A 26,171-nucleotide genomic window follows, 5' to 3' on the forward strand; every position below is an offset into this window, starting at 1 on the left:
AGCATCAAACTCACACCTCATTTGGCCCACGTTCTCAACTCAACCCTTCTGCTTAACCTTTTTAGCCTGTTATCTAACCGTCTGTCTCCATGGCAACCATGACGTTGAGTGATAAACCGCTGTAAAGTGCTGACAAGGTCTCGTAACCTGGGACGAATGGGCGAGATGATTTACGATGCACTTCTCATTTTATTCCCTGACATAAGGAAAATGTGTCCTTTAGAGGAGTGTTTTATGATAATTATTTATGAGCTCATATTCTGAACGCTAATTTAATGTGCTGTGTGTACTATGTAGTGTGCACAATGTATTGTGTGTCGAGTTTATGAACTTCTTTACTTCCAAGATTGATACTATTAGAGATACAATTATAACCATGCAGCCGTCAGCTACAGTATCGCATCAGACAGTGCACTATAGATCCTCTGAGGAACAGTTCCACTCATTCTCTGCTATAGGAGAGGAAGAACTATATACACTTGTCAAATCATCAAAACCTACAACATGTTAGACTCTATTCCATTCAACCTACTAAAAGAGGTGCTTCCAGAGGTCATAGATCCTCTTCTGGCTATTATTAATTCATCAATGTCTTTAGGATTTGTCCCAAAAACCTTCAAATTGGCTGTTATTTAGCCTCTCATAAAAAAAAAAAAACACAATTGGTCCTAAAGAATTTGTTAATTACAGACCGATCTCAAATCTCCCTTTTTCTGTCCAAGATACTAGAAAAGGTAGTATCCTCTCAGCTATGTTCCTTCTTAGAGAAAAATGGTATCTGTGAGGATTTCCAGTCAGGATTTAGACCGTATCATAGTACTGAGACTGCTCTCCTTAGAGTTACAAATGACCTGCTCTTATCATCTGATCATGGTTGTATCTCTCTATTAGTGCTATTGGATTTTAGTGGTGCTTTGGATGCTATTGTTAGAGTTATTATTTTGCTTATATTAGAACACTTTGTTGGCACTAATGGAAGTGCATTAGCATGGTTTAAATCGTACTTATATGACCGCCATCAATTCGTAGAAGTGAATGAAGAGGTATCATATCGTTCACAAGTGCAGTATGGAGTACCGCAAGGCTCAGTACTAGGGCCGTTACTCTTCACGCTTTACATGTTACCCTTGGGGAAATATCATCAGGAAACACGGTGTTAGCTTTCACTGTTATGCTGATGATACTCAGCTCTATATTTCTTCGAGGCCCGGAGAAACATACCAATTTGAAAAACTAACGGAATGCAAAGTTCATATAAACAAACTGGATGACGAGTAATTTCCTACTGTTAAATTCTGAAATTCTGAGTTGATTTTATTGGTCCAAAACGCAGCAGCTAGAGTTCTTGCTAGATACAGGAAGTATGACCATATTAGCCTGGTTTTGTCAACTCTACACTGGTTTCCTATTAAACATTGTATGCATTTTAAAGTCTTGCTAATTACTAGGGCTGGTCCGAATACCATTTTTGAGCTTTGAAGCTTCGGTATTAATCAACACCAAAAATTCAAAGCTTCAGAGGGAGGGGGCTGAACATATTTTCTCTCAACACCATGTCTACACCGGATGCAGTGCTGCAACAAAATACAATAGAACCTATTATGCTATCTACACTGGATGCGGCACGGTGTGGTGCAACAAATTCCCGACAATAAACTGCTGCTGCATTCTATTTATGACGTACTGACACAAATTTAAAATGATTTTCAACAGTCACTTTGTCGCGTCCAATGTAGACAGACTTTAACTGTTGCAGTATGGCGCGACGTGACACGACAACAAGCAAATTAAGTAATGTAGTGTGTAGTGTGCATTGTGGATGTGCAGTAGTGAGTGTGTGATGTGTGTGTGTGCAGTCTTCAGTGTGTAGTATGCAGTGGTTTATTGAATCAGGGATGGGAGAACTGATTAATTCACAGGGATAAAATCAGGCCTCTATTGATGCGTGTTTTATGCTATTCAGCTTCAGCTTCTCACTGCACAGTTGCAGAGACAATAAAAGATGATTACTGACCATCTCGCACACTACCGAGGGAGGGTTTCTCGGGTCATAAAGACACACATACTAACAATCATTCTGTCAATTTGCACACTGGCTGTGTTCTCAATAGCACACTATAATATACTGTTCGACATGTATTCTGCACACAATATTTTCTGTAAGTATGGAACAACTACATTAGCAAAAAAGCTGTAGAGAGTAGTATGCAATGTTTTGATGTATTATTTGGTCAGACTGACAGATCAGTGGGAAATGCCAATTAAAGAATCATGACCAAAGCCAAATGGTATTGATCATAATTGATAAAAGATCTGATGAAGAATGGAAAAGACAAGTGACTGAGGTGACGAGTTTGTGCGACCAAATTGTTTTCTGTGGCTGTATGAGAATAATAAAATACAGATCAAATATCAATGAAAACACTTGATGTGCATGCATCTTCGGCTCTTCATTTCTCTGCACGAACTCAGCGGTTCATTATAATAGCATGTTTTCAGAGCGGTTTGGTTCACAGTAAATTCAGCTACTCATGAATGCTCCACCTCTGCAAGCGCTGGGAGTTTAATGTACGTTTGAGAATGTAACGTGCGCTAGGTTCACCTTATTTACATCAGTGTTATTTTTATGTTTTAATAATTTAGTTGTTTTGTCATTTTTATCATTTTGTCTATACAGTTTTATCAATTTTTATTTTAGTTTTAGTTATTTTAGTACATCAAGTTCAATTAAATTAAAATGTGAACTTATACTTTTAAAACTTAAAATAAAACATTAAAACAATTCCATTAATTGAAATAAAATAAATGTAACTGAAAAAATGTTTTCAAGTGTTTTGAATATTAATTTCTTCATAAGTTTTTTTTTTTTTTTTTAAATATATATCTGTTAACGTTCATTTTATTTCAAGTAATGATTTTTTTAAGGTTTTGTTTTTTTTGTAACTATAATAACCCTGATTTACATTCACACAATTCAAACATTTTTATGGAAATAAAGTGAGTTTTTGCTTAAAACAAAAACAAATCTCTGCCAATTGGGGTTAGAAAAATATTGAATAAGGTTGATTTTTCTGACCCCACTGACAGAAATTTGCTCTTGTTTTAAGCATAAACTCACTTCCTTGTGATCAACTTTTCAGAAAACCAGTCTTGATATTTTCAGTCATGTTGATTCAAAAAATGACTAGATATTTGTACTGGAAAACAGGACAAAAAGACTGAAGAAGAACATTTTTCTTTTGCAGTGTAACTACATATCTAAAAAAGAATCGCCTCATAATCACTCATAAGTAGGACCTTCCCAGCAGCACTTAAGGAGTCTCATGTCTTGAGAGACGTCGCCCTCTGCCGGAGCAGCACAGGTTCAGAAACGCCTCTGATGTTATAAAATAGATCTGAGAGATGCTGACACTCACACACACTCTCTCTGACTGATGATACGGTGCATTTTCTGAGCAGACGTTTCGGTCTGTCAATACAATTTCTCTGTTCGTCAATCACCCTGAACGGTAAACACCAGCACAACTAGATCCACACCACATACTTAACACATGACAGCAGTGTTCGTGAAGCGACTCAGAAACTGTAGTTCTCAAGCCACTCGAAACATTTCAACTAGTTCAACTACACACCAGCTCCTCTGAAAGGTATTTTGTGACACTACAAACTACTAACAATGATACTGAAGATATCATGATTTATCGTCAAATCAGTAATTGTTTCATCCCTAATCTGAACATTGAATAAAGTCAGGTTCAAAATGTTCTCTAATTTTATTGACATATTAGTTTTAAAGGTTTTTACAGAGGGGAATTTGGATATCCATTTTTATCCCTCCATAAATTAGAAAATACTGTAAACATCCAGATGAACATTCATTTTCACCATGTTTTTTAGCAATAAAATGCTGTATAAATCAGTGTGAATGAAATATGAACAAACCCCTCAGCAAAAACCTTCAGAATATAAATATGAATAAAACTCTAAGTTTTGGTGTATGTAAGTGCTGCTGAAGTGGAGATAAATCTCATTTTGAGAAAACAGATTTTAAAAATACGTATTGTAAATTAAACCTACAGATGCAAATAAATAAAGTGCAATAATAAAATCAGCGTGAATGATATAAACAAACCCTTCTATAAAAATTTTCAGAATATAGAGAGAATTAAAACTGTAAGTTTTGGTGTATGTAAGTCCTGCTGAAGTGAAGAAAAAACTTGTAAGATATATACCCTAATTAAAATCTACAGACATAAACAGATAAAGGGTAAAACGCTTACATGTAAATTTTGGATGTTTTCTTTCCACTAGTCTAAAAAAAAGCCCAAACTAGCCAAATCTCAAAACTGACCATTGCATGAAATCACAATGTTTTTGCATGTAGTGTCTTGCCTTAATTAAACTAGAAGCATCCTAATTTCAACAACCCAGTCAAAACCATAGCGATGAACAACAGCATTTCACTACTAAGATGACAAAATACAGCAGGGCCTTCATAAATCAACTAACATTTACCTGACTTGTTGGAAATCATAGGAAAAAACACTACTGAAGCTGTAGTTCAGTCAGTTACCGCATGACACTGAGCAATCATATCTATTATCTAATTATTTCGTAATTGCATTTTATACAAATATTGCTTCGATAACATTCATAAATGTACTGGCTCATATATAATAAAACTTAGGGCTAGTATGTAAATTATGTGCAAAGATCAGCAGTGATGTTAATTCATTTGGACATGTTCAGCTACAGTAAATGCATTTTAATCTTAGTTTGGTAAATTTTAGACTTGCTGATGCTGTAGTTTAAGAAGTTACTTTTAACTTATTAATCAAAGGTTTTTATCCATCAGCACCACAGTTGTTGCAGAACTACAAATTTTGCTTTGGCAACTACCTGAAATAAGTTAAAGTACTAAAATGACTAAAAATAAATTTAAATAAATTAAAGCTAAATATAAATATTAATATTTTTATTTTTTAAACTAATATTAAAATGAAAATATAAATATAACAGCTTATTCAAAACAACAATAATAAATAATGTAATAGTATGTAGATAATGCTAAAATAGCACTGGACAGAGTGATACAATTAAAATAAAATAAAACAAATATTAGAAGACAAACTTAATGTAAAAAAAAAACTTTAACATTTCATTTAAGTTAGTTGGCAGGACTACAATTCTAATTTCTGTAGTGCTAAAATAACTAAAAATAGAACAAAATTATTACAGCTAAATAGAAACATTAAAAATAAACAAACAAAAACTAATAAAAACACATACATAGCACATAAAATTAATAAAACTAAATCTGCAAATATAAAATTAAAGGCCAATTCAAAACATTAATAAACACTATAATAGTATATAATAATAATATAAAAGACACGGCTCTAGCATCAACATCTTTTACTGGTGTTGGGAAAACATTCACAGATCTTGATTCAATAACCTCACATGTATCTCCTCTAGAGTTTCAGAAGATATCTCAACAATGTCTCAACATCTGCTTAAGACACCGAAGTCTGCAATCAAAAGTCAAACATTTCTCATCAAAAGCTCTGAGCTGCTCCACATTTTTTTTATAACTCCAGACTCTCACTGGATGACGCCTAGTGACGCATTTGGGTCTTTTTATTTCTTCTGAAGTGAAAACTGTTTCCTCAGAGAGTTTTTACAGCCGTCTTGAGTCTTTGAGCTCCTCAACCTTCATTATGTGCATCTATCTAATGTCTATGTCCAGACTGATGTTCACTATCATCGCAGCGTGGGGGTGCATTGTGAGGAAACTGCAGCACTGAAGATCGAGTCCATGGACACCAGAGACCTGCAGCTCCACGCCAGTTAACAGGAAAAATAATGACTGCGGCACTTCCTCATATACACCAGCAGATTAGCAGGCCAAAGGTGGCCGGTTCATTCTCAAAAAGATGAGTTTTAAGGTTAAAGCATACTCTTATAGGGCCTCAAAACGATCCGGATATAAATACAACCGGCAGTAATTTAGGGCTGGTGAAGATGATTCTTCGCATCTGTGCAACATTCATTATAATGTGTGCTAGAAACAGTGTCGGGAGGCCCTCGGGGGCCCGTGGCCCCGCTGGGTGAATGTAGGCCGCCTCAGTGCTGCTCTTAACTAACTACCTCCACCGGGTCTCGGCAGAATCAAACCGGGACAAAACTCATTCATCACAGGCGATTTGGGCGCGGGTTCGGCGGCCGCACAAAGCCCAGCCGGGTCTCCGGAGGCGGTTTCCATGGAAACGGCGGTCACATCGATTAATCAGGCTTGATGTGCCTTTCATTGTCTGAGCGGGAGCGAGACTCGACTGGAAGCGTGTACAGGTGTTTCTGATTCTCTGTCATGCATGGAAAAGTTTGGAATAATCAGGGGTTTTAGGTCCCTTCTGCTCATCAAAATTACAGTAAAATTGTGAAATATTATTGCAAGTTAATATAATTTATTTCTGTGATGTGCAGCTGTATTTTCAGCATCATTACTCCAGTCTTCAGTGTCACATGATCTTCAGAAATCATTCTAATATGATATGATTTGCTGCTCAAGAAATTTTTCTGATTATTATTTTTGTGGAAACCATGATACATTTTATTTTTTCGGGATTCTTTAATGAATAGAAAGTTCAAAAGAACAGTTTATTTGAAATAGAAATCTTTTTTAACATTTTAAATGTCTTAACTGTCAATTATGACCAGTTTAATGCATCCTTGCTGAATATTAAAAGTACTTACCCCAAACATTTAAATGGTAGTGAATCATGATTTACACAAAAATATTGTGCAGCACAACTGTTTTCAACATTGATAATAATCAGAAATGTTTCTTGAGCAGCAAATCATCATATTAGAATGATTTCTGAAGGATCACAGAAATAAATTAATAAATTAGATTCTAACAGATATTCACATAGAAAACAGCTGTTTTAAATTGTGATATTTCATAATTTTACTGTTTTTACTGCAAAAATCGTGATCATTCCAAACCTGTGATCGGTAGTTTATGTAAATACTACTAAAATCACAATCAGTGCACCTGCTTTAAAAAAGAAAGAATAGCCCATTGAAATGTGACTTAGTCTTACAAAGTGCCTTTATTCAGCAGATCATTTTGCTGCACAATGCTTCACATATTTGCCTCTCATGATGAATGAAGGACATTAATATCAAAAGCTCAAGAGGGATTTTCCCAATTCTTCTTTTTATATCGCTTCATAAAAAAGTGTTTGTGCACTTGAGTGATCAAGAGTCTGAAACGCTGCAGGCTCTTCTCTCTTCTGGTGATTTTTAGCAGATTAATAAATGTAGTAGTTCATGTACAGACTACTGAGTCAGCATTTCAAACCAAACAAACTGTCAGTGTTTTGATTTGTGCATCTTTAAAAGACACTTGCGGTGATATTTTGACAGACAGAATTTCCTAAGCATTTTGGGGCTGCTGCATTAACCAAACATCTTTAATTCTTCAATTTTTAGTCACTAAGATCACATGAAAGATCAATATGCAAATCTAAAGCAGTGCTTCACTGATCTCAGAGCATCAGCTCTGTTCACTGACTCTGCTGCCATCTACTGAAACACCTGAACATCATCTTCTCTCCTCAGATTTCTTCATAATCGCACCGCCTCAATGAATGTTTTAAGATGGTTTAATTTTTTATTTAATCATGCCTTCAGACTGTGGTACTCTCAGCTCCATTTAACACACTTTAACATGTTTAATTCAACAAATTCAACATTAAAACCAGCCTGAGAAACAGAAAACCTCTTGACTGGTGCCGGGGGAAGCAGACGTGGATGATGATGATGAAAAGCGACACGCTGAAATCACACAAGAGCGTTTTAAAAAAAGCATTCCCAAATGAAAATGCACAAAAGTTTAGGGTCGGTAAGACTTTTAATGTTTCCGAAAGAAGTCTCTTCTGCTCACCAAGGCTGCATTTATTTGATCAAAAATACAGTAAAACCGTAACATTGTAAAATAGTATTATAATTGAATATATTTTAAAATGTAATTCACTCCTGTGATGCAAAGCTGAATTTTCACCAGCCATTGCTCCAGCGTTTATTTTAAATATAAATATTTTGTAACAAATGTCTCTACTGTCAGTTTTAAAGAATTAAATGCATATCAGGGTCATTAGTTAAACTAAATCTAAAACCACAATAAAACTTGAAATAAAATAATATATACAGTACAGACCAAAAGTTTGGAAACATTACTATTTTTAATGTTTTTGAAAGAAGTTTCTTCTGCTCATCAAGCCTGCATTTATTTGATCAAAAATACAGAAAAAAACAGTAATATTGTGAAATATTATTACAACTTAAAATAATAGTTTTCTATTTGAAAATACTTTTAAAAAATTATTTATTCCTGTGATGCAAAGCTGAATTTTCAGCATCATTACTCCAGCCTTCAGTGTCACATGTAACATCCAGTCTATCACATGATCATTTAGAAATCATTCTAATATTCTGATGATTATTATGAGTGTTGGAAACAGTTCTGCTGTCTAATATATTTGATCAATAAAAGGTTAAAAAGAACTGCATTTATTCAAAAAAAAAAAAAAATTCTACTAATATATATTCTAATAATATATTTTCTTTACTATCACTTTTTATCAATTTAACACATCCTTGCTGAATAAAGTATTGATTTTATTTAAAAAAAAGAAAGAAAAGAAAATTACTGACCCCAAATTACTGACCAGTAGTGTATATTGTTATTACAAAATATTTATATTTTTAAAACATAGCTTCTTTTTTTTTTTTTACTTTTTATTCATCAAAGTATCCTAAAAAAAGTATCACATGTTCTGAAAAAATATTAAGCAGCAGAACTGTTTCCAACTTTGATAATGAATCATCATATTAGAATGATTTCTAAAGGATCATGTGATAATGATCCTAAAAATTCAGATTTGCATCACAGAAATAAATGATAATTTAAAGTATAATAAATTTTAAAAACAATTATTTTAAATTGTAATAATATATCACAATATTACTGTTTTTTCTGTATTTTTGATCAAATAAATGCAGGCTTGATGAGCAGAAGAAACTTCTTTCAAAAACATTAAAAATAGTAATGTTTCCAAACTTTTGACCTGTACTGTATGTGTGATTCCACTGATATTGAACCTCTGTCGTTATCATTATAACTGCAACGTGGACTTCCCTTTTCGTACAGAATTAGAACGATTATTTAAACTTCAGAAGATATAGTTACGGTCTGTGGTCTGATCCTGTCATTTCTGAGCGCAGCACACATCAGTGAGCGAGACTAGAGCATCATTAATAAAGCAGCTCTGCCTCGGTCCTGCCACATCTAATGAAATATGGATGTCTTGTGCGTGTCTTCAGCTGTGCTCTCATGTTAGATCACGTGTGCCGCCCGGATCTTTGTTCATGAACTCCATGAGCACAGATTCAGATGACGGACCTGCAGTATTTATGACAACAGGATGAGGATGTGAGGAAATAAAACCACACACTCCATCAACTCCTTATGAGAACCTCTTGTCTTTTCTCATCTATTCATATTTAATATCTATATAAAAACATATATTGTATATACATAAGCTAGAGTTCAAAGGTCTGGGATCAGTAATTTTTTTTAATATTTTTGAAAGAAGTCTTTTCTGCTCACCATTGATTTGGTTGAAGATAGATTTGTTTTTAAAAATGGTGCATTTATCAGATGATAACTGTTTTCTATGTGAATATATTTTAAACTGTAATTTTATTTCTGTGATGCGCAGCTGTATTTTCAGCATCATTACTCCAGTCTTCAGTGTCACATGATCTTCAGAAATCATTCTAATATGATGATTTGCTGCTCAAGAAACATTTCTGATTATTATTAATGTTGAAAACATGAATATTTTTGTGGAAACTGTGATACATTTTATTTTTCAGGATTCACAGATGAATAGAAAGTTTAAAAGAACAGCATTTATTTGAAATAGAAATCACATTATGTCCAAAAAGACATAATGTCACATTATAAATTATAAACTTAATACATCCTTGACAAATAAAAGTATTAATGAAAAAAAAAAACTAATTTAAATATTAATTTAAATAAAAAATATTATAATATTTTAAATATATATTTACATATTTAAATATGCATTTAAATATCTATTTATACAGTATATTAAATAGTATATATAATTTATGTGTATACAAACACACACATAAATACAGTATATATCACATATAAAATATTAAATATTAATATAAAATATATAAATGGCCTGTAATAAATGAACTAAATTATACGTAATTATATATATATATATATATATATATATATATATATATATATATAAAAAATTACGTTATGTTAAATTTATGGAAACATATAATCATAAAACATCTGGTTGGACAGTAAACACACGAGTCAGAACAGTCATGTGCTGTTAACCTGAACTTAAAGATCTGCGCTTCCTCTGATGGGAAGTAATCCATATGAGCCATTAGACGAGAGCAATAAATAAATAATCTAAAAATAAAACCCCGGACGTACCGAACAGGCGTCGATGGAACAGGAACTTCCCGGCGATGAGGCCCGTGATGATGGCGAGGATCCACATCAGGACTTTGAGGACGTTCCATCCTCCTCCGGGATATTTACTGACCACGAACGAGAAGCAGTTTCCCACCACCATCATGTGTGCTTCCGTCTGGCTGTGAGACACCGGGTCCTCGGCGAAGACCAGGAAGTTGAAGAAGGTGACCAGGTAAGCCACCAACAGACGAGACCAAGGGTGCTGGAAATAATAGCGGAAGCCGGCGCTGATCTCCATCCGTCGGAGGACACCTCGACACCATCCTCCTGAACACAGCAGACAGATGTTTGAATCATCCCTGACTCGTCTTCTTACAAACCCAGAGGACTTTCTTATCACAGTGGAACACAATAAAAGAGACACTTTCTGATACTTTTACTGTGTATTTTGTCCTGCTCACTGTTTGTCTTCAGTGTATTTTAAAGAGCAGCGTGAACATTTGTTGAAGCATCTTATTTTGTGTTCGACAGAAGGAAGTCAGTCATGCAGGTTCAGGTAGCACAACTGTAATTTTAGGATGAACTAATCATTTAGACAGCAGGATAATTATAGCTAACTACAACTGAAACCTTTTTTTTTTTCACCAATATAATTATAATAATTTATCTCACAAATTCTGACTTTTTTGCCTCACGACTGCAAGTTTATACTCACACTTCTGAGAGAAGTCGTCAGATAAAAAGTTGCAATAAACTTTTTTAATTTATTTTTTTATTCAGTGGCAGAAACAGGCTTCCATACCAAAAACAAATAATCATTTCAAAAAGAGTAATTTATTTCAGCTAGTTGTCAATATTTCTAATTTTCATGTATTTCAAAATAACAATAAATAAATAAATGCATTATGTAGACATTAAAAACTAACAATCAAAAAACACACTACAAAATTACTTAACTAAAATGTAAGTGAAGACAGAAATGATAAAATTAAAGCCTGATATTAAAAAAATAATAATAATAAATTCAGGTCACATTTCAGCTCATAATTAATTGTTCAAATAAATAAAATTATATAGTTTATGAAGAAAGCTAAGTCTACACACTAAGAAAGCTCAGGAAACTAGTGCTCAATGTGTTATGTTAATATGGAATTGATTTTACACCGGTGTTTTATCTGACTTGTGCAGATTGTATAGAGTTGTGCACTGCGCCGGTTGAAGGAAATGTCCATGAAATGATGAGTGCCTTTCCTGTTTTTCTACAGTGTGTTTTTAGGAACATAATCATTTCTGCAATTCTTTCTGTTTATGTGTTATGAAATATGACCTGGACTGCTCAGAAACCATGTGCTGCTGGACCCATTTAACCCGTGTTTGTGTGTGTGTGTGTGTGTGTGTGTGTGTGTGTGTGTGTGTGTGTGTGTGTGTGTGAGTGTGAGTGTGAGTGAGTGAGAGAGAGAGAGAGATATTTTATTTTGATTTTCAAAACCTTTTTTATTACAAATTACTTCACAAAAACCACTATTACAAACTGCCAAACAACACCATTAATATTAAAAACAAACAAACAAAAAACTTAAAAAAAGAAAACAACTCTTCTTCAACAATTTCACAAAGGATCTTATTTATACACCATATTACCTCAAAAGATAAAAGATCATGCATTAATCTATAATAATGTTAATCAATCAAAATCCTACATTTGACTAATTTTACAAAAACTGCTGCCAAACTGTTGCAAACATTTTGCTAATTTTTTTCTTTTCTTGTGCCATAAATCACCATTTTTGCCTGCCACAACAAGAAATGTAACAATTGACACAGATTTTTCTCACATATTTAAACCCACAACTGAACACTTTCATTGAGAAAACCACATCAAAAGAAGCAAAAAAAATTCTCAAGATATCAAATAAGGGTTTTAACCTCATACAGTGCATAAACGCATGAAAAATAGTCTCTCTCTCCAAACAAAAAGGGCATCCCTCAGTCACTTCAGAATTTATCAAGGAGATAAAAGCATTTACTGCAATAGCACCATGTAACACTCTCCACTGTAAATCCCCAGTTTTTTTGACTAATGGTGACTTATACAAGGCTCTCCATTCTGGTGTTTCATTGACAGCAAGATTAAGTACATTTCGCCATGGTGTATCACACTTCGTGTTTCCAATTCTGGACCTATTTCTACCCAAAAAGATTTATAAAATTCAGTTGTGATGCCATCAATACCTGGTGCCTTTCCATTTTTTAAGGGCATTTTCAAGCTCAACTAAACTCAAAGTTTTACTAATTTCCACATTTGCATTATTAGTTATCTGCGGTAAATTTTCAAAAAAATCCAAAATACCTTCTTGTTCTTCTGAAATTTCACTTTTGTACAAATCTTTATAAAAATGTACACCTCTTTTTCTAATATCTGAAGGATTTGTCAATAAAAACCCTTTTTCTGACCGCAAGGCATGAATTAACTGTTTCTGACCATTTTTTTTTTCTAAACTGAAAAATAATTTGGAAGGAGCATCCATTAATTCTGCACTTTGGAAACGTTATCTAATGATAGAACCTTTTGTTTTACAACCTAACATATCAGCTAACAAATTCTTTTTATTTTTTATGTGCTCTATATAAATGCCATCTTTTGTGGACTCTGCAAGTTCCTGTAGCTTCATCAACTCTTCTTCTAATACACTCATTGAGCTATTTATGTCTCTTGTGGCGTTGTGAGTGTATTGTTGACACAACTGTTTGATTTGTATCTTCACAAAATCCCACCACTGTTGCAAAGTTAAGAAAGAAGCTTTCATAGATTTAGCATTTGTCCAAAACTCTTTAAAAACTTCTCTAAAAAAAGTGTTACATAATAAATTATTGTTAAAATGCCAAAAAGCACTTTTTGATTTCACAAAACTTATTGCTACAACACATTTTATCAAGTTGTGATCAGAAAGACAAACCGGACTAATTGAACATTCTCTAAACATACTTAATTGATGCTTAAAGCCATAGAATCTATCAAGCCTTGCCAGCGATAGCTGATTATCATGAGCGTGAGCCCAAGTGTACTGTCTCTGAGTACCATGGAAATTCCTCCATATATCAATTAAGCTATGAGACTTTTTCATTTGAATTAGCCTCTTTCTTGACTGCATATGTGGTTCCATATGATTCTGATCTATGACATTTTCAGTGCAATTAAAATCCCCTCCTAACATTAACAATTCATCATTGTTACAATCATTTAGAACATCGTCCAAAGTGTTCAAAAAAATCATTCTTTCCAAAGCCATAGTTGGAGCATACTTTGATCTTCAGCAACCTTCCTTTAATTGTTTCCTACATTATAGGAATATGGAGTAAAGTTTTTAGAGAATAACACCGCAACTCCGCCACTGAATGAAGTATAATGGCTTAAAATCGTTAATCCATCAAATTCTTTAACCCATTCTACAGAATTTGATACATCACTATGGGTCTCTTGTACGAACAACACATCAATTTCCTTATGTTTCATTAATTCAAATACTTGAGCTCTCTTCTTAAAATCTCTTGCTCTGTTAACATTCAAGGAAGCAAGATTTATTTCCCCCATAAAGGATAAAAAAGAGAGCAAAAGCCATAAAAGATGCATCAAATTATCCATTCTGGCTGATTTCACCGGGCCCACTTGACTGACTACTTAATTTCATAAGAATTTTCTTCAGACCGTAAACCTCTTGATTGTTGAAAAAACTTTCACTTCTAAAAATCTTTACCTTCTCAATAAACCGTATTATGTCTGGAAAATACTCCTCTAGTTTGACCTTTTTCATATTTTTCGTCATTTTCAAAAAGGACTTAATATCTCCAGAAGTATACGTACGGCTAGAGAAACCGCTTTGGGGAAGACTAACAGTGACACTACATTCTGACATGTCACTTTCGCTCTCAGTGTCAGTCTGGCTAATGTGAATATCATCTGTTCGTTTTGCTTTTTTCTCAGCAGGGCATTCCAATAACTTCCTTTTTTGGGGGATTTTAAAAAAACATTCTTTGTCTTCCAACACGGAACCCCCATCTTCTGGGTTTACCCCAGTCTCATTTTCACTGATACTACCATCATCTGAAACACATTCTGCTTGCTCTATCCTCTGGGAACTTATGACCTCTTCTTTCTCAGCTGCAGCTACACTGACTTCTTCAACAATTTCTTTTTCTATAATCTCAGAGACACTCTCCACCAATGTTGGAGCAACCAACACCCTACTTGGACCCGGCATCTCCGCAACAGCTGTTGCGATTTCACCCTGCACTTCAGTTACATTTTCTGAATTAACAACTGATGCCGTTTTATTTATGTTATCCTCTCTTTTTGGACAAGCACAGATCAGGTGTCCATTTTCACCGCAACCAAAACACCTCATTGTATTAATAGTGGCATATATCACATAATTAAATTCCTCATGCTGAAAATTTAGAGTCAGATCAAGTTCCTCAGTGTTATCTTTCAATACAATGTAAAGATAACGCCTGAAAGACACCACATGCTTCAACAAAGATGACTTGCTCCCAATTGGAATCATTTTAATTGAAGAGACCAGTTTTCCATACCTAGCGAGCATTCCAACTAAAACTTCGTTCTTAATAAATGGTGGCACATTTGATAAAGTTACTCTTTTAGACGGCGTAGAAAGAGGCAACACTGAGGTAAAAATACCACCAATCTCTACCCCACTCTCCACTAACAAGTTCGCCAATTCGATCGTCTGCCAAAACAAACAACAACACGCGCAGCTCTTCATTCATTGCATTCGCGACGCCGACAAAACTTCTCATGAACCATACTGCACTCCCATGACTACACTATACTTGCGGTAACATCAATTTTCACACCATGACACCGTTAGAAACTCCCAAACTCCTCCGCACCTGCGCTGCCTCTGCGGCACACCGACTGGGAGTAAAAACCTCCCTCAAAACAACCACCTCCCTTACTAAGATAGAAAAAGCTAGAAAGAGTTTTCAAACACTCGTACCTTACAACGCCATCACACACTCTCCATCCACGCACCTCACTCACTCAACACGTTTGCGCGCACACACACACACACACACACACACACACACACACACACACACACACAGAGAAAGAGAGAGAGAGAGAGAGAGTGTGAGACCTGAAATCACCCAGATACAACAGATGTTAATATAATATAAAATCAATATTTATTTAGATGTATTATATTAATCTTTTATTTTATATTATTAATATTATTATTATATAATATTTATAATATTTATTTTTTTACATTTTAATATATTGATAGATAGATAGTTATTGTAAAGTTCATATTTGTTGAATCTGTAGAAATGAAGAATTGCAAGGTTGTGTTTAAGATCTATGTAAAATTTTTTTTTTTTTTTTTTTTTTTTTTTTTGGTGTTATGTTACCTGGATGATTTTAGGAAATTCACCCAGTAACATTTATTATTTTGGGCTGGAGCTTGAAGACAGTGATTCAGATCGTTTATAGAAACACAGAGAGACGGAAAACCAGCATGATATAAAAACAAACATCCATCCATCCATCCATCCCTCCCTCTCTCTCTCTCCCTCTCTCTCTCTCTCTCTCTCTCTCTCTCTCTCTCTCTCTCTGAGTGTGGACTGGTTGTTTACATTCATGGCTTCCAGCGCAACACTGAAACTCTTCCTTCTGTCAAATCAATCAATCTCAGAAACAAATAAGCGCGCGCGTGGATGTGTGCGGACGATCGCGTCGCTTGATCAGCAGCACGTGCGTCCGAGCGCTTTATTCCAGCATGTTCCACACTCACACACACTCACTCACACACACACACACACACACACTCTCTCTCTCTCTCTCTCTCTCTCTCTCTCTCTCTCTCTCTCTCTCTCTCTCTCACACACACACACACACACACAATAATGTGAAGGGTCTTACGCAGACAGTCGTGTGGTTCAGATTCAGAGTCCATCGTCGCATCAGCGTTGACTTTCCTCCATCAGTGACGATCCACAGCGCGCCGCTCATCAACGCGTCTGATGTGACGCGTCCGCGCACAGAGCACAACAGACTCTCTCTCTCTCTCTCTCTCTCTCTCTCTCTCTCTCTCTCTCTCTCTCTCTCTCTCTCTCTCTCTCTCTCTCTCTCTCTCATTTCACCCAATAGGTTCTTACAGGACTTTTGTTTGGATTGGTATTTTTATTTTTTTTTGGTTTGTTAAATGTTTATAATGCAGGATATATTTTGATCCCACGCATAATGTTTCAATAATATATGTGTGTATACTGTGTATATTTATTATGTATATATAAATACACCACAGCATGTATATATTTAAGAAGAATATGTTATGTTTATATATTAAATATATTTATATATAATATAAAACTATAAGAATATAAATATATAAATGTATATACATGTAAATATTTTCTAAATATATAATTTATGTGTGTGTACTTTATATATACATAATAAATATACCCTGTACACATACATATATTATGTAAACAAAACTTTTATTTTGGATGTGATTAATCGTGATTAATCATGATTAATCATTTGACAGCCCTAATATATATATAGATATATAATATATATATATATATATATATATATATATATAGATATATATATATATATATATATATATTAAAAAATTCTATATTTTTATATATATATATTAAAAAATTCTATATTTTTTACGTTTTATTATATATATATACGATATATATATATATATTTTACGTTTTATTTATTTTTGTATTTATTATTACTCCTATTCCTACTGCTCCTATTAACCGTTATTGTTATTTATTTATTTATTTAAAATATGTATTTGTTTATTTATTTTATGTCATGCTTGTTGTGGTGAAAATGATTATTACTATTGTTTATTTTCATTTATTAATAATTAAAATATGAATAATATAATACAATAATATTAATAATTGTGTCTGGATAGAACAATTTTATTATTATATTGTGTTAATGAAAACGATTTTATTATCATAAAGTTAAAAAAAGAAGTATAAGAAAACTCGTATAAAAAAGATTTTTAATACCATAAACTTTTTTTTTCTTGTGAAATACGATATGAGCTGGACATGATCTAGATTTAATCTGATTCAGAGAGTGATATTTTAGTAGTATGTACTATTATACAGTAGATTTTGTTAATATTTTGAATTAGAATTTTGTTAGATTGATGTATTGTTTTTTCCATTTTCATTTATATATATATATATAGATCTGACTGCACTGACACAATCAGATGGAAATTCTGATGAAAAATCAACGTTGGACATTCTGCTAATTCAAAAAATAAATAAATAGACAGAAAATACGGTAAAATATATTTTTGTAAAGAGACGATATGCATTGAAAGTGAAGATAGGAAATATGAAGACCTATATGGAGAGAGGTATAAGGGTATAAGATTCTTAAAAGTGAGAATGAAGGTTTCAGCTCGTTTCGGCACGTGACGTCACAGCTTCCTTCCTTCCTTCTTCCGGGACGGAGGTCTCCAGACATGTCTCATCAGACGGGGATTCAGGGTAAGAGCAGCATCTGTTCGGAGAGTGAGCGAGACTCAGACCTGAGCTTTATGATGAGAATCATCTCCACGACAGAGCGCATCAGCTGATGGACAGAGATCCGCGGCACAGGCACGCATCCCATAATATCTGCCTGCACCTGACAGAATACAGCTCCAGCTCCAGCATGCTTGAGTCGCTCCATTAATAAACAAACCAGCCTCACTAATGTATTTATTACAGTACAGAACCCGAGCATGCGTGTAATATCTCTAATGATAATAGAACTGAAAGCATATATATATATGTATGTATGTATGTGTATATATAAACTTTTTTAATCTCAGCAACATTTCTCTTAGTTTAATGTTAAGTGCTAAAATAACGAAAACTGAAATAAAAAATAAAGCTATATTGACATAAAAATACTAAAAATGACAAAAACACAACAAAACTTTAACTAAAATTATGATAAAAATATCAAAATAAAAAAGAATTCACAAGATTTCTTACTTAATATAGAAATTAACTGAAATTAAAAACTTATTACCCTTAGTTGCCAAGGCAACATTTATAATGTTAATTTTGCTTAACTTGATGTAAAAAAAAGCAAAATACAAAAAACTATAGAAATGAAACTGAAATAATAACTAAATATACATGTATTTATTATATAGACACACACACACACATATATATATATATTTGAAATTACAAAAATGCACAACAAAATTCCTAAAACTAACTAAAATTAAAATGAAAACAAAATATAAAAATAAAAGCTAATTTAAAATATTTCTTATTTAATATAGAAGTTAACTGAAGTTAAAAACTTATTAAAGTTAGTTGCCAAGGCAACATTTATCACTCTAATTTAGTTTAACTTGATGTAAAAATAAATAAAAAAAGACATACTGTAGAAATTAAACCAAAATAAAAACTAAATAGATTGATATTTATTTATTAGAAATGACAAAAATGCACAACAAAATTCCTAAAACTTTAACTAAAATTAAAATGAAAACAAAATATAAAAATAAAAACTAATTCAAATATTTCCGAACTATTAGTATCTCAATAATACTAAAACAACGCTGATTCCATCGTCACCATTATTATTATTATTATTATTATTATTATTATTATTATTATTATTATTATTATTATATGCAGTTTATGTGAAACCGGTTTATATGAGTAACCGGTCAGAGCATCATACACATTACTTTAGATATTAATATAAATGTGAACCTCAAATCTACACACGAGCTTCCCGTTTTCTCAGAATAACAGATCAGCAGATGAAGAAGAATCGGTGCTTCGGTTGACTCTGACTGCACTGCTGTGTGTCTGTCTCTGAGCACACGTCTGCTCTCCGTCTCCAGCTGCTGCGGAGCTGAAGGATGTATTCGGCAGCGCCAGGAACGGACAGCACAGACTCCTGAAGATCGTGATCGAGAACGGTGTGAAGCACACACCTCAGCACTGACGCCCGGAGAGACAGAGGCATGAGTGACCCGTGTGCGTTCAGAGGAGCTGGCTGTAGGCCTCACCAGAGCGGCCGCTCGCAGCTGGGAGGAAGACTACGACGCTCTTCTGCTTCCTGTGCTGGACAGAGAGCTGCCCTGCTAGGTCCTGTTCCGCCTGGACTCCAGCAACAGCCTGGGACACGAGTGGATCTTCATCGCCTGGTCTCCGGAGCGCTCACCGGTGCGACACGCAGCTGCTCTGTGCTGTGTTTCACTACAGCGTCCTAATATGATGATTTACTGCTCAAGAAACCTTTCTGATTATTATTAATGTCGAACATCAGTTGAGTACCCTTTTTCAGGTTTCTTTGATGAATAGAAAGTTCAAAAGAACAGCATTTATCTGAAATAGAAATCTTTTGTAATGTTATAAATGTCTTTATCATCACTTTTGATGAATTTAAGGCATCCTTGCTAAATAAAAGTATTAATTTCTATAACCCCCCCCCCCCCCCACCCCCCCCCCCCCCCCCCCCCCTATAACCCCCCCCCCCCAAAAAAAAAAAATAATGATACTAACTCATGAATGGTAGAGTGTATTATGTTACAAGGCTTTTTATTTCAGATAAATGCTGATCTTTTATTAAAAGACGATTAACAGCAGCAGCGGACGAGCATCAGTCAACTCTCACGACTTCCTGCAGAACTATCCAGGAACCTCCGCGGTGCATTTAATCTTCAAAACATATCGTGCAAGGCTTTAGTGATTTTAAACAGTGCCAAACTGACAATCAGCTTGTAGTTACTGCTGAAGACGTGACCTCCACAAACCTCCTCCATTCCTTTTATCCAGTCTGATATATACATATATAAAATGTAAAAAAATTTTTTTTACCAAACATCTGATGGATCAAACTCATTGTTTTTTTGTTTTTTTTTTACAACATAAACTCTTTTTTTGGGTATGAATGTTGTGACAGGATGCTCATCTTTCTATGCAAATGTTGTTCTGTTGTTTTGTTTTACAATGTTTTTGTCTCTGATTGTGGCTTGAGGTGTATTTCTGGGCTGAAAAAGGGAAGATGGAAACACACGGGTAAACTGGATTGTGTTCTCTTTTAGGTCAAAGTGAACACAGGTCACAGGGAGTATCTACTGTCATTTGTCATTTGTGTGTGAGTGTGTGTGTGTGTGTGTGTGTGTGTGTGTGTGTGTGTGTGTGTGTGTGTGTGTGTGTGTGTGAGTGTGTGTGTGTGTGAGTACAGACGGCTCAATACTCGTCTGTGTACAACTTTGTTTTTGGGTTTTTTAGAGAAAAAAATAAAGCATTTAAATCATTGCCTGCACTGTTCTTTATCACATAATACTGGAGAGATTCACTTGGGACATACTTGGTCATGAAAAATGTGTTTTGTGAAATGTGTGGCTAAACTTCAACAGGAATGTGCAGTAAATAGAGATTTACCTCGAGCAGATCATGCTTGAGATGAAGATCTTCCAACTCAGAGAGAACCTGAAAATATATCAATAAATATATATTAATAAAATATATGTATTTTAATATTTTTTACATAAAATCTTTTTTTTCTTTTAAACATTTTTATGGCTTTTCAAATATGACATTTGTATACACTTATGATTTGATAAATATAAAGAAAAACTATTAATTATAAAATATCTATAAATAAATATTTAAATACAATCATTCAAATAAATAGTTTCCAAAACATCAAAATGAAAGAAAAACAGCTTTTTAAATATCACATTTTTATACATTATATAATACATAAAACAAATAATTTATATTAATGAATATTAATTTATAAAATATATATTTTACTAAAAAATACATATAAAATAACATGAAAACGCACTATAAAAATATAAAATAAATATGTAAAATAAATTTAAAAACAAAATAAATGTTAAAAGAAATGAAAATAAACAATAAATTAAAATAAGCATTTTAAGCTTAAAATATGCAAATTCGTTTCTGAACTGAAGCACTCTTTTTAATGAATGTATGTAAAATATTATTGCTCAAATTAAATTGATGCAAATGTCTGATAAGTGATTGAGCTTTAAGCCCATGATAACACACACACACACACACACACACACACACATGCATTTGTGGTTTACGGGGACTCTCCATAAGCGTAATGTTTTTTTATTTTTTATTTTTTATACTGTACAAACTGTTGTACTGGCTTTCAAATGTGAAATCAAAGATGCCATAAAAATGCACTGATCATTGTAAATGATTTAATACTGAGGAATGAAGGAATACTGTAACTTGATACCTGTTGGTAAAAATGGATAATTATTATTATTTATATTATGACTTTTATGTACGTACTTAAGTTATTATATCTCATTTTCTCCCCATTTGATGTCATTTATGATTCATTGAAATCAATGGATTTAAACCATTATAGTTAAACCAACAGGAGGCCATTGCAGTGTTTATATTTGACCGCTAGGTGGCGCAATAGAATTGAGTTTCCTTGTCTCAAAATGAGAAAACTGATGAACAGTGCAATTACTGCTTCGGGTAGCATAGAGTTCCATTCATAATTTGGGGATTTTTTATTAGTTTTAAACGGAAATATTAAGGTGTACATTAAAGTAGTATTTTTGGTTACTGGTGATTTTTAGTTGAATCATTCTGGGTTTTATGGCAGTTCCAGTGCAAGTTTTTCTTCTAATGATAAATTCTTATAATTTGCAATGAAAAAGTTCCAAAAATCAGCGGGAAAAGAGCAAAATAGAGTCATTTTAAGATATGCAATTACACTTTTGGTCCTCGAGAGAGTTGCATGGATATGCGTTTAATGAATCCTTCAGATTGCATGATTAATCTGTAAGAGAGAGTGTTATTTAGTCATTTGATTGAAAAGATTATTCATGCTTTTTGATTATTCATTGTGCTTTCAGGCTTCAGAAGCACCGAAGTACCTTTAATTTTAAGATGTTCTTGAAAGGTTGTTGTGCTGAAGGTCTTTGTTTTCATTTTAAACAGCTTGAGTGAATGAGATAGACTGTGAAACGTGAAGGAGAAAGTGTTTTTCTTCTCTTCTTCTCTCTTGTGCATGGAAGATATTCTCTCGTAATCTGTAGTCTTCAGACGGGATAAACCCGCCGGTTTCATTGAGAAAACCTGCAGAAGAACCCAGAAAACAGGATGCACCCTGAATCATGTCACATATAATTACTCTAACGATTCCAAGCCTACACGAGCTGGAGTGTTTGCTTTAGCGCAGAGACATCCGCAGCGGCCCATTTACTCCAGACACCTGGCTTTCGCGCATTAGAGGATGTTTTATACACATCTGTCAGTTTTAATGTACACACCACTCCAGGGGCTTTCAGCTCGTTTATATCTTTAAACAAATAATTACACGGCTGCATCTGTGTAGAAAAGTAACTGGATTAATCATATTGGTGGTGAGAAAGAAACTGCGCTGATGGCAAGTTGGACTGAGATGGGCTCCAGGTGCATCTGTGATGTCATTTCCTGTCTGTAAAAAGTCAAGCTGAACACCTGGGATGGATTTGTTGATGCTTAGGGGCGGCTTACATTTAAAAACAGCCCGCAGTCACTACAATACCACGGTAAATGTGCTGTTTTTTATTATTTTTTATTTATTTACTTGTCTTATTTTAATTGAATTGTTTTTAATTGACATTTCAGGCACTCAAAACTTCAGCACCCTACATGCTGTAGTTTCCCCACCTGCATATAGAGGGCAGCGGTGAGCTTTTGAAAAATAGGCTTAAAGAAATCAGATTTGTACATTTTCTGCTCATTTGTTATGCGTGTTTTTTAGCACATTGTTATGCAGTTTCTAGGTTATTTTTTGTGGTTGCCAGGGCTAGGGATGCTCCGATCCGCCTTCTTCACCTCCGACACCAATCCGATACGATACCAGTGCAGTTTATTTTCTTTGACCTCACATTAAAGGGATAGTTCACCCAAAAATGAAAGTCCTGTCATTAATTACTCACTCTCATGTTGTTCCAAACCTGTAAGACCTTCATTCATCTCCAGAACACAAATTAAGCTATTTTTGATGAAATCCAAGAGCTCTCTGACCCTGCATAGAGAACAAGGGAACTGAAAACGTTCAAGGCCCAGAAGGGCAGTAAGGACATCGTTAAACTAATCCATGTGACATCAGTGGTTCAACTGTAATTTTATGAAGCTACGAGAATACTTTATGTACTTAAAGAAAACAAAAATAGAATCAGAATCAGAATTGTGTGATCAGAATCATCAACAATTTCTTCTCTTCCATGTCGGTCTTTGACGTGCGTTCACGAGAGCACCACGACTGCTGGCGCAGGAACGTCGTTCTGACAGAGTTTATCTGTTTCGTGTATGTCTACAATTTTCTCTCTTCCTCTGACACGGAAGAGAGGAAATTTTCTTGATAAAGCGGTATTGCGGCAAAGCGTCTGCTAAATGATTAAATGTAAATGTAAATGGAAGAGAGGAAATTGTTGAACAAAGTCGTTATTTTTGTTTTTTCTTGTGAAAAATGTATTTATTTTCATGAAATAGCCCAAAAATGGCTGGGACACAAAGGCACCTTTTTCCACCTTTGACCTTTGATATGAGTCTCAGATCGGCGCATTCCTAATGTATACAGTTTCTTAGGTGTTTTATGTGGTTTTTACTGTTTACTATGTTTCTTTGCAGTATGTTACTCTGCAGTTTCCTTTTTTGAGTACTCAAATTAGATTTGTACATTTTCTGAACATATGAGTGCTGTTTGCTTGTGCATAATTCACCATCACGACTCTAGGGTGTTGTAAGTGGTTGCTATGTAGTTTCTAAGGTGTTCTGAGTGATTTTTTTTTGTACTTTTTACCACATTGCTATGCAGTTTCTAGTGTATTCTGGGTGGTTACCAGGGTGTTGCTAAGAAGTTTTTTTTTGTGGTTTTTACTTTTTATTATGCTTCTTTGCAGTATGTTGCTCTGCAGTTTACTCCTCCTTTTTTTTTTTTTTTAAACGTTTTTGCTCACATTAGATTTGTACTTTCTCTAAGTTTCTGTAAAAATCACTACCATGATTCCAGGATACTGTAGGCGGTTTCAAAGGTATTGCTGAGCAGTTGCTTAGGTCTTTATTATGCTTTTTACTTTCTACCACATTGCTGTGCAGCTTCTATTTTATTCAGGGTGGTCATCAGGTTATACTACACCCTTAAAGTATGTACTCTTTTTGCACATCTGCCATGTTTGTAGTTTTTAACACATACTGATAACTAAGTTGTCAAATCTGTCCAACAACAGATTAACTGGCAGATAAAACCAGTAAAATCAAAATAAATCTTTCAGCTTTCAATGAAAATATGTGCTGAACTTTATGACAACATTAACAACTTGTCATAAAAAATATATAAATGATGTACAAGAAAAGGAGAGAGGGAGGAGAGGATAAAAAAAAAATCAAGTCAATTTATTTTCAGAAAGCATGCATTAAATCATATTGATCTGTATTTGCATTTACAGAATCAAGACGTTCCTGTTCTTTCAAGATACTGGTATCAACATCAGCCATCAAAATCTCCACCTCTAGTGGTTATACAGCCAAACATGTTGGCATTATGCAAATGTGAATATTCTAAACATATAAATATGTTGTTTTGATTTATTATGTGAAGTGTAAGTGTGTTTGACCAGTTTAATGTGGGTTTTTGAACTAGCACAAGTGACCCGGACGGTTTCTGCCCACCTCAGAGAGGGTCGAAGGGGTTCAATCATGGTGTGTGGTACTAAACCTCAAGCACATCGCTGCACCCTAAAGCCACGTCTCCTGATCCACAGACAACAGGCCAGCTTGTGTGGCATCGTTAGCGCTCGCTAATGAAAAACACTCTTAGAGCAGTGAAGCAGTAATCCAGACTCTAGACATTCAGACTGTATAATTATTTTGAATTAGTTGTTTTTCTATGTTTTATATTTTAATTTTAATTTTAGTTAAAGTTTTAGTAAATTTGTTGTTGTGTATAGTATATATCTATAGTTTTTTATTTATTTTTAAGTTTTAGTTAAAGTCTTGCAAATTTTATTGTTTTTGTCTTTTTTGTGGTTTTTAAATATCTATAGTTTTTATTCACATTTAAGTTTTAAAGTTGTATTAATTTTGTTTTGTTTTTGTAATTTTTATTAGTTTTTAATGTCTTTAGTTTTTTTTTTTTTAGTTTTATTTTTTTTTATTTTGTTTGTTTATTTTTTTGTTTATTCAAAGTTTTTTTGTTTTTTTAGTAATTTTATTGTGCTGTCTTCTTTAGTATTTTTAATGTCTATTTAGTGTCTATTCAATTTTATTTTAGTTTTAGTAATTTTGTTCTTTCGTTTTTTTATATTTATTTATTTATTTTTATTGTTTAGTCATTAGTCATTTTATAATTTTAGTCAAGTCTCCTTTATATAACGCTTTAAACAAAACAGATTGTGTCAAATCAACTGAACAGCATTAATTAGGAAAACAGTGAGTCAATAATGCAAAAAGACAGGGTTAGGGTTAATCATTTTAGTTAAAGTTGTAGTAAATTTGTTTTGTTTTTGTCATTTTTATTTTTATTTTTAATGTTTAATTTTATTCATTTTTA

General features: G+C 33.7%; 1 protein-coding gene and 2 long non-coding RNA genes across 3 annotated transcripts in view; 1 reads left to right on the top strand and 2 right to left on the bottom strand.

Annotated features, from left to right (window-relative positions):
• The window catches only part of LOC109101297 (transmembrane protein 117), a 54,280-nt gene extending 37,629 nt beyond the window's left edge, over nucleotides 1–16,651 (bottom strand). Inside the window, exons 1-2 of the mRNA XM_042714981.1 lie at nucleotides 16,482–16,651; nucleotides 10,559–10,867 (exon numbers count right to left, since the gene is read on the bottom strand). Of these exons, the coding sequence (XP_042570915.1) occupies nucleotides 10,559–10,867; nucleotides 16,482–16,515 (343 nt within the window). The 5' untranslated portion in view covers nucleotides 16,516–16,651. The remainder of the gene's footprint in view (nucleotides 1–10,558; nucleotides 10,868–16,481) is intronic.
• A 5,548-nt stretch (nucleotides 16,652–22,199) lies between these two features.
• LOC122135715 lies at nucleotides 22,200–22,647 on the bottom strand. Its single transcript, XR_006153646.1, has 2 exons — nucleotides 22,507–22,647; nucleotides 22,200–22,409 (listed from the first exon to the last, which is right to left on the bottom strand). It is a non-coding gene; the product is annotated as an uncharacterized LOC122135715 (long non-coding RNA).
• A 387-nt stretch (nucleotides 22,648–23,034) lies between these two features.
• LOC122135716 lies at nucleotides 23,035–25,453 on the top strand. Its single transcript, XR_006153647.1, has 4 exons — nucleotides 23,035–23,163; nucleotides 23,243–23,303; nucleotides 25,069–25,171; nucleotides 25,263–25,453. It is a non-coding gene; the product is annotated as an uncharacterized LOC122135716 (long non-coding RNA).
• Nucleotides 25,454–26,171: the final 718 nt, after the last annotated feature.

The sequence above is a fragment of the Cyprinus carpio genome, chromosome A25 (genome assembly GCF_018340385.1).
Source record: "Cyprinus carpio isolate SPL01 chromosome A25, ASM1834038v1, whole genome shotgun sequence".
NCBI lineage: Eukaryota > Metazoa > Chordata > Actinopteri > Cypriniformes > Cyprinidae > Cyprinus > Cyprinus carpio.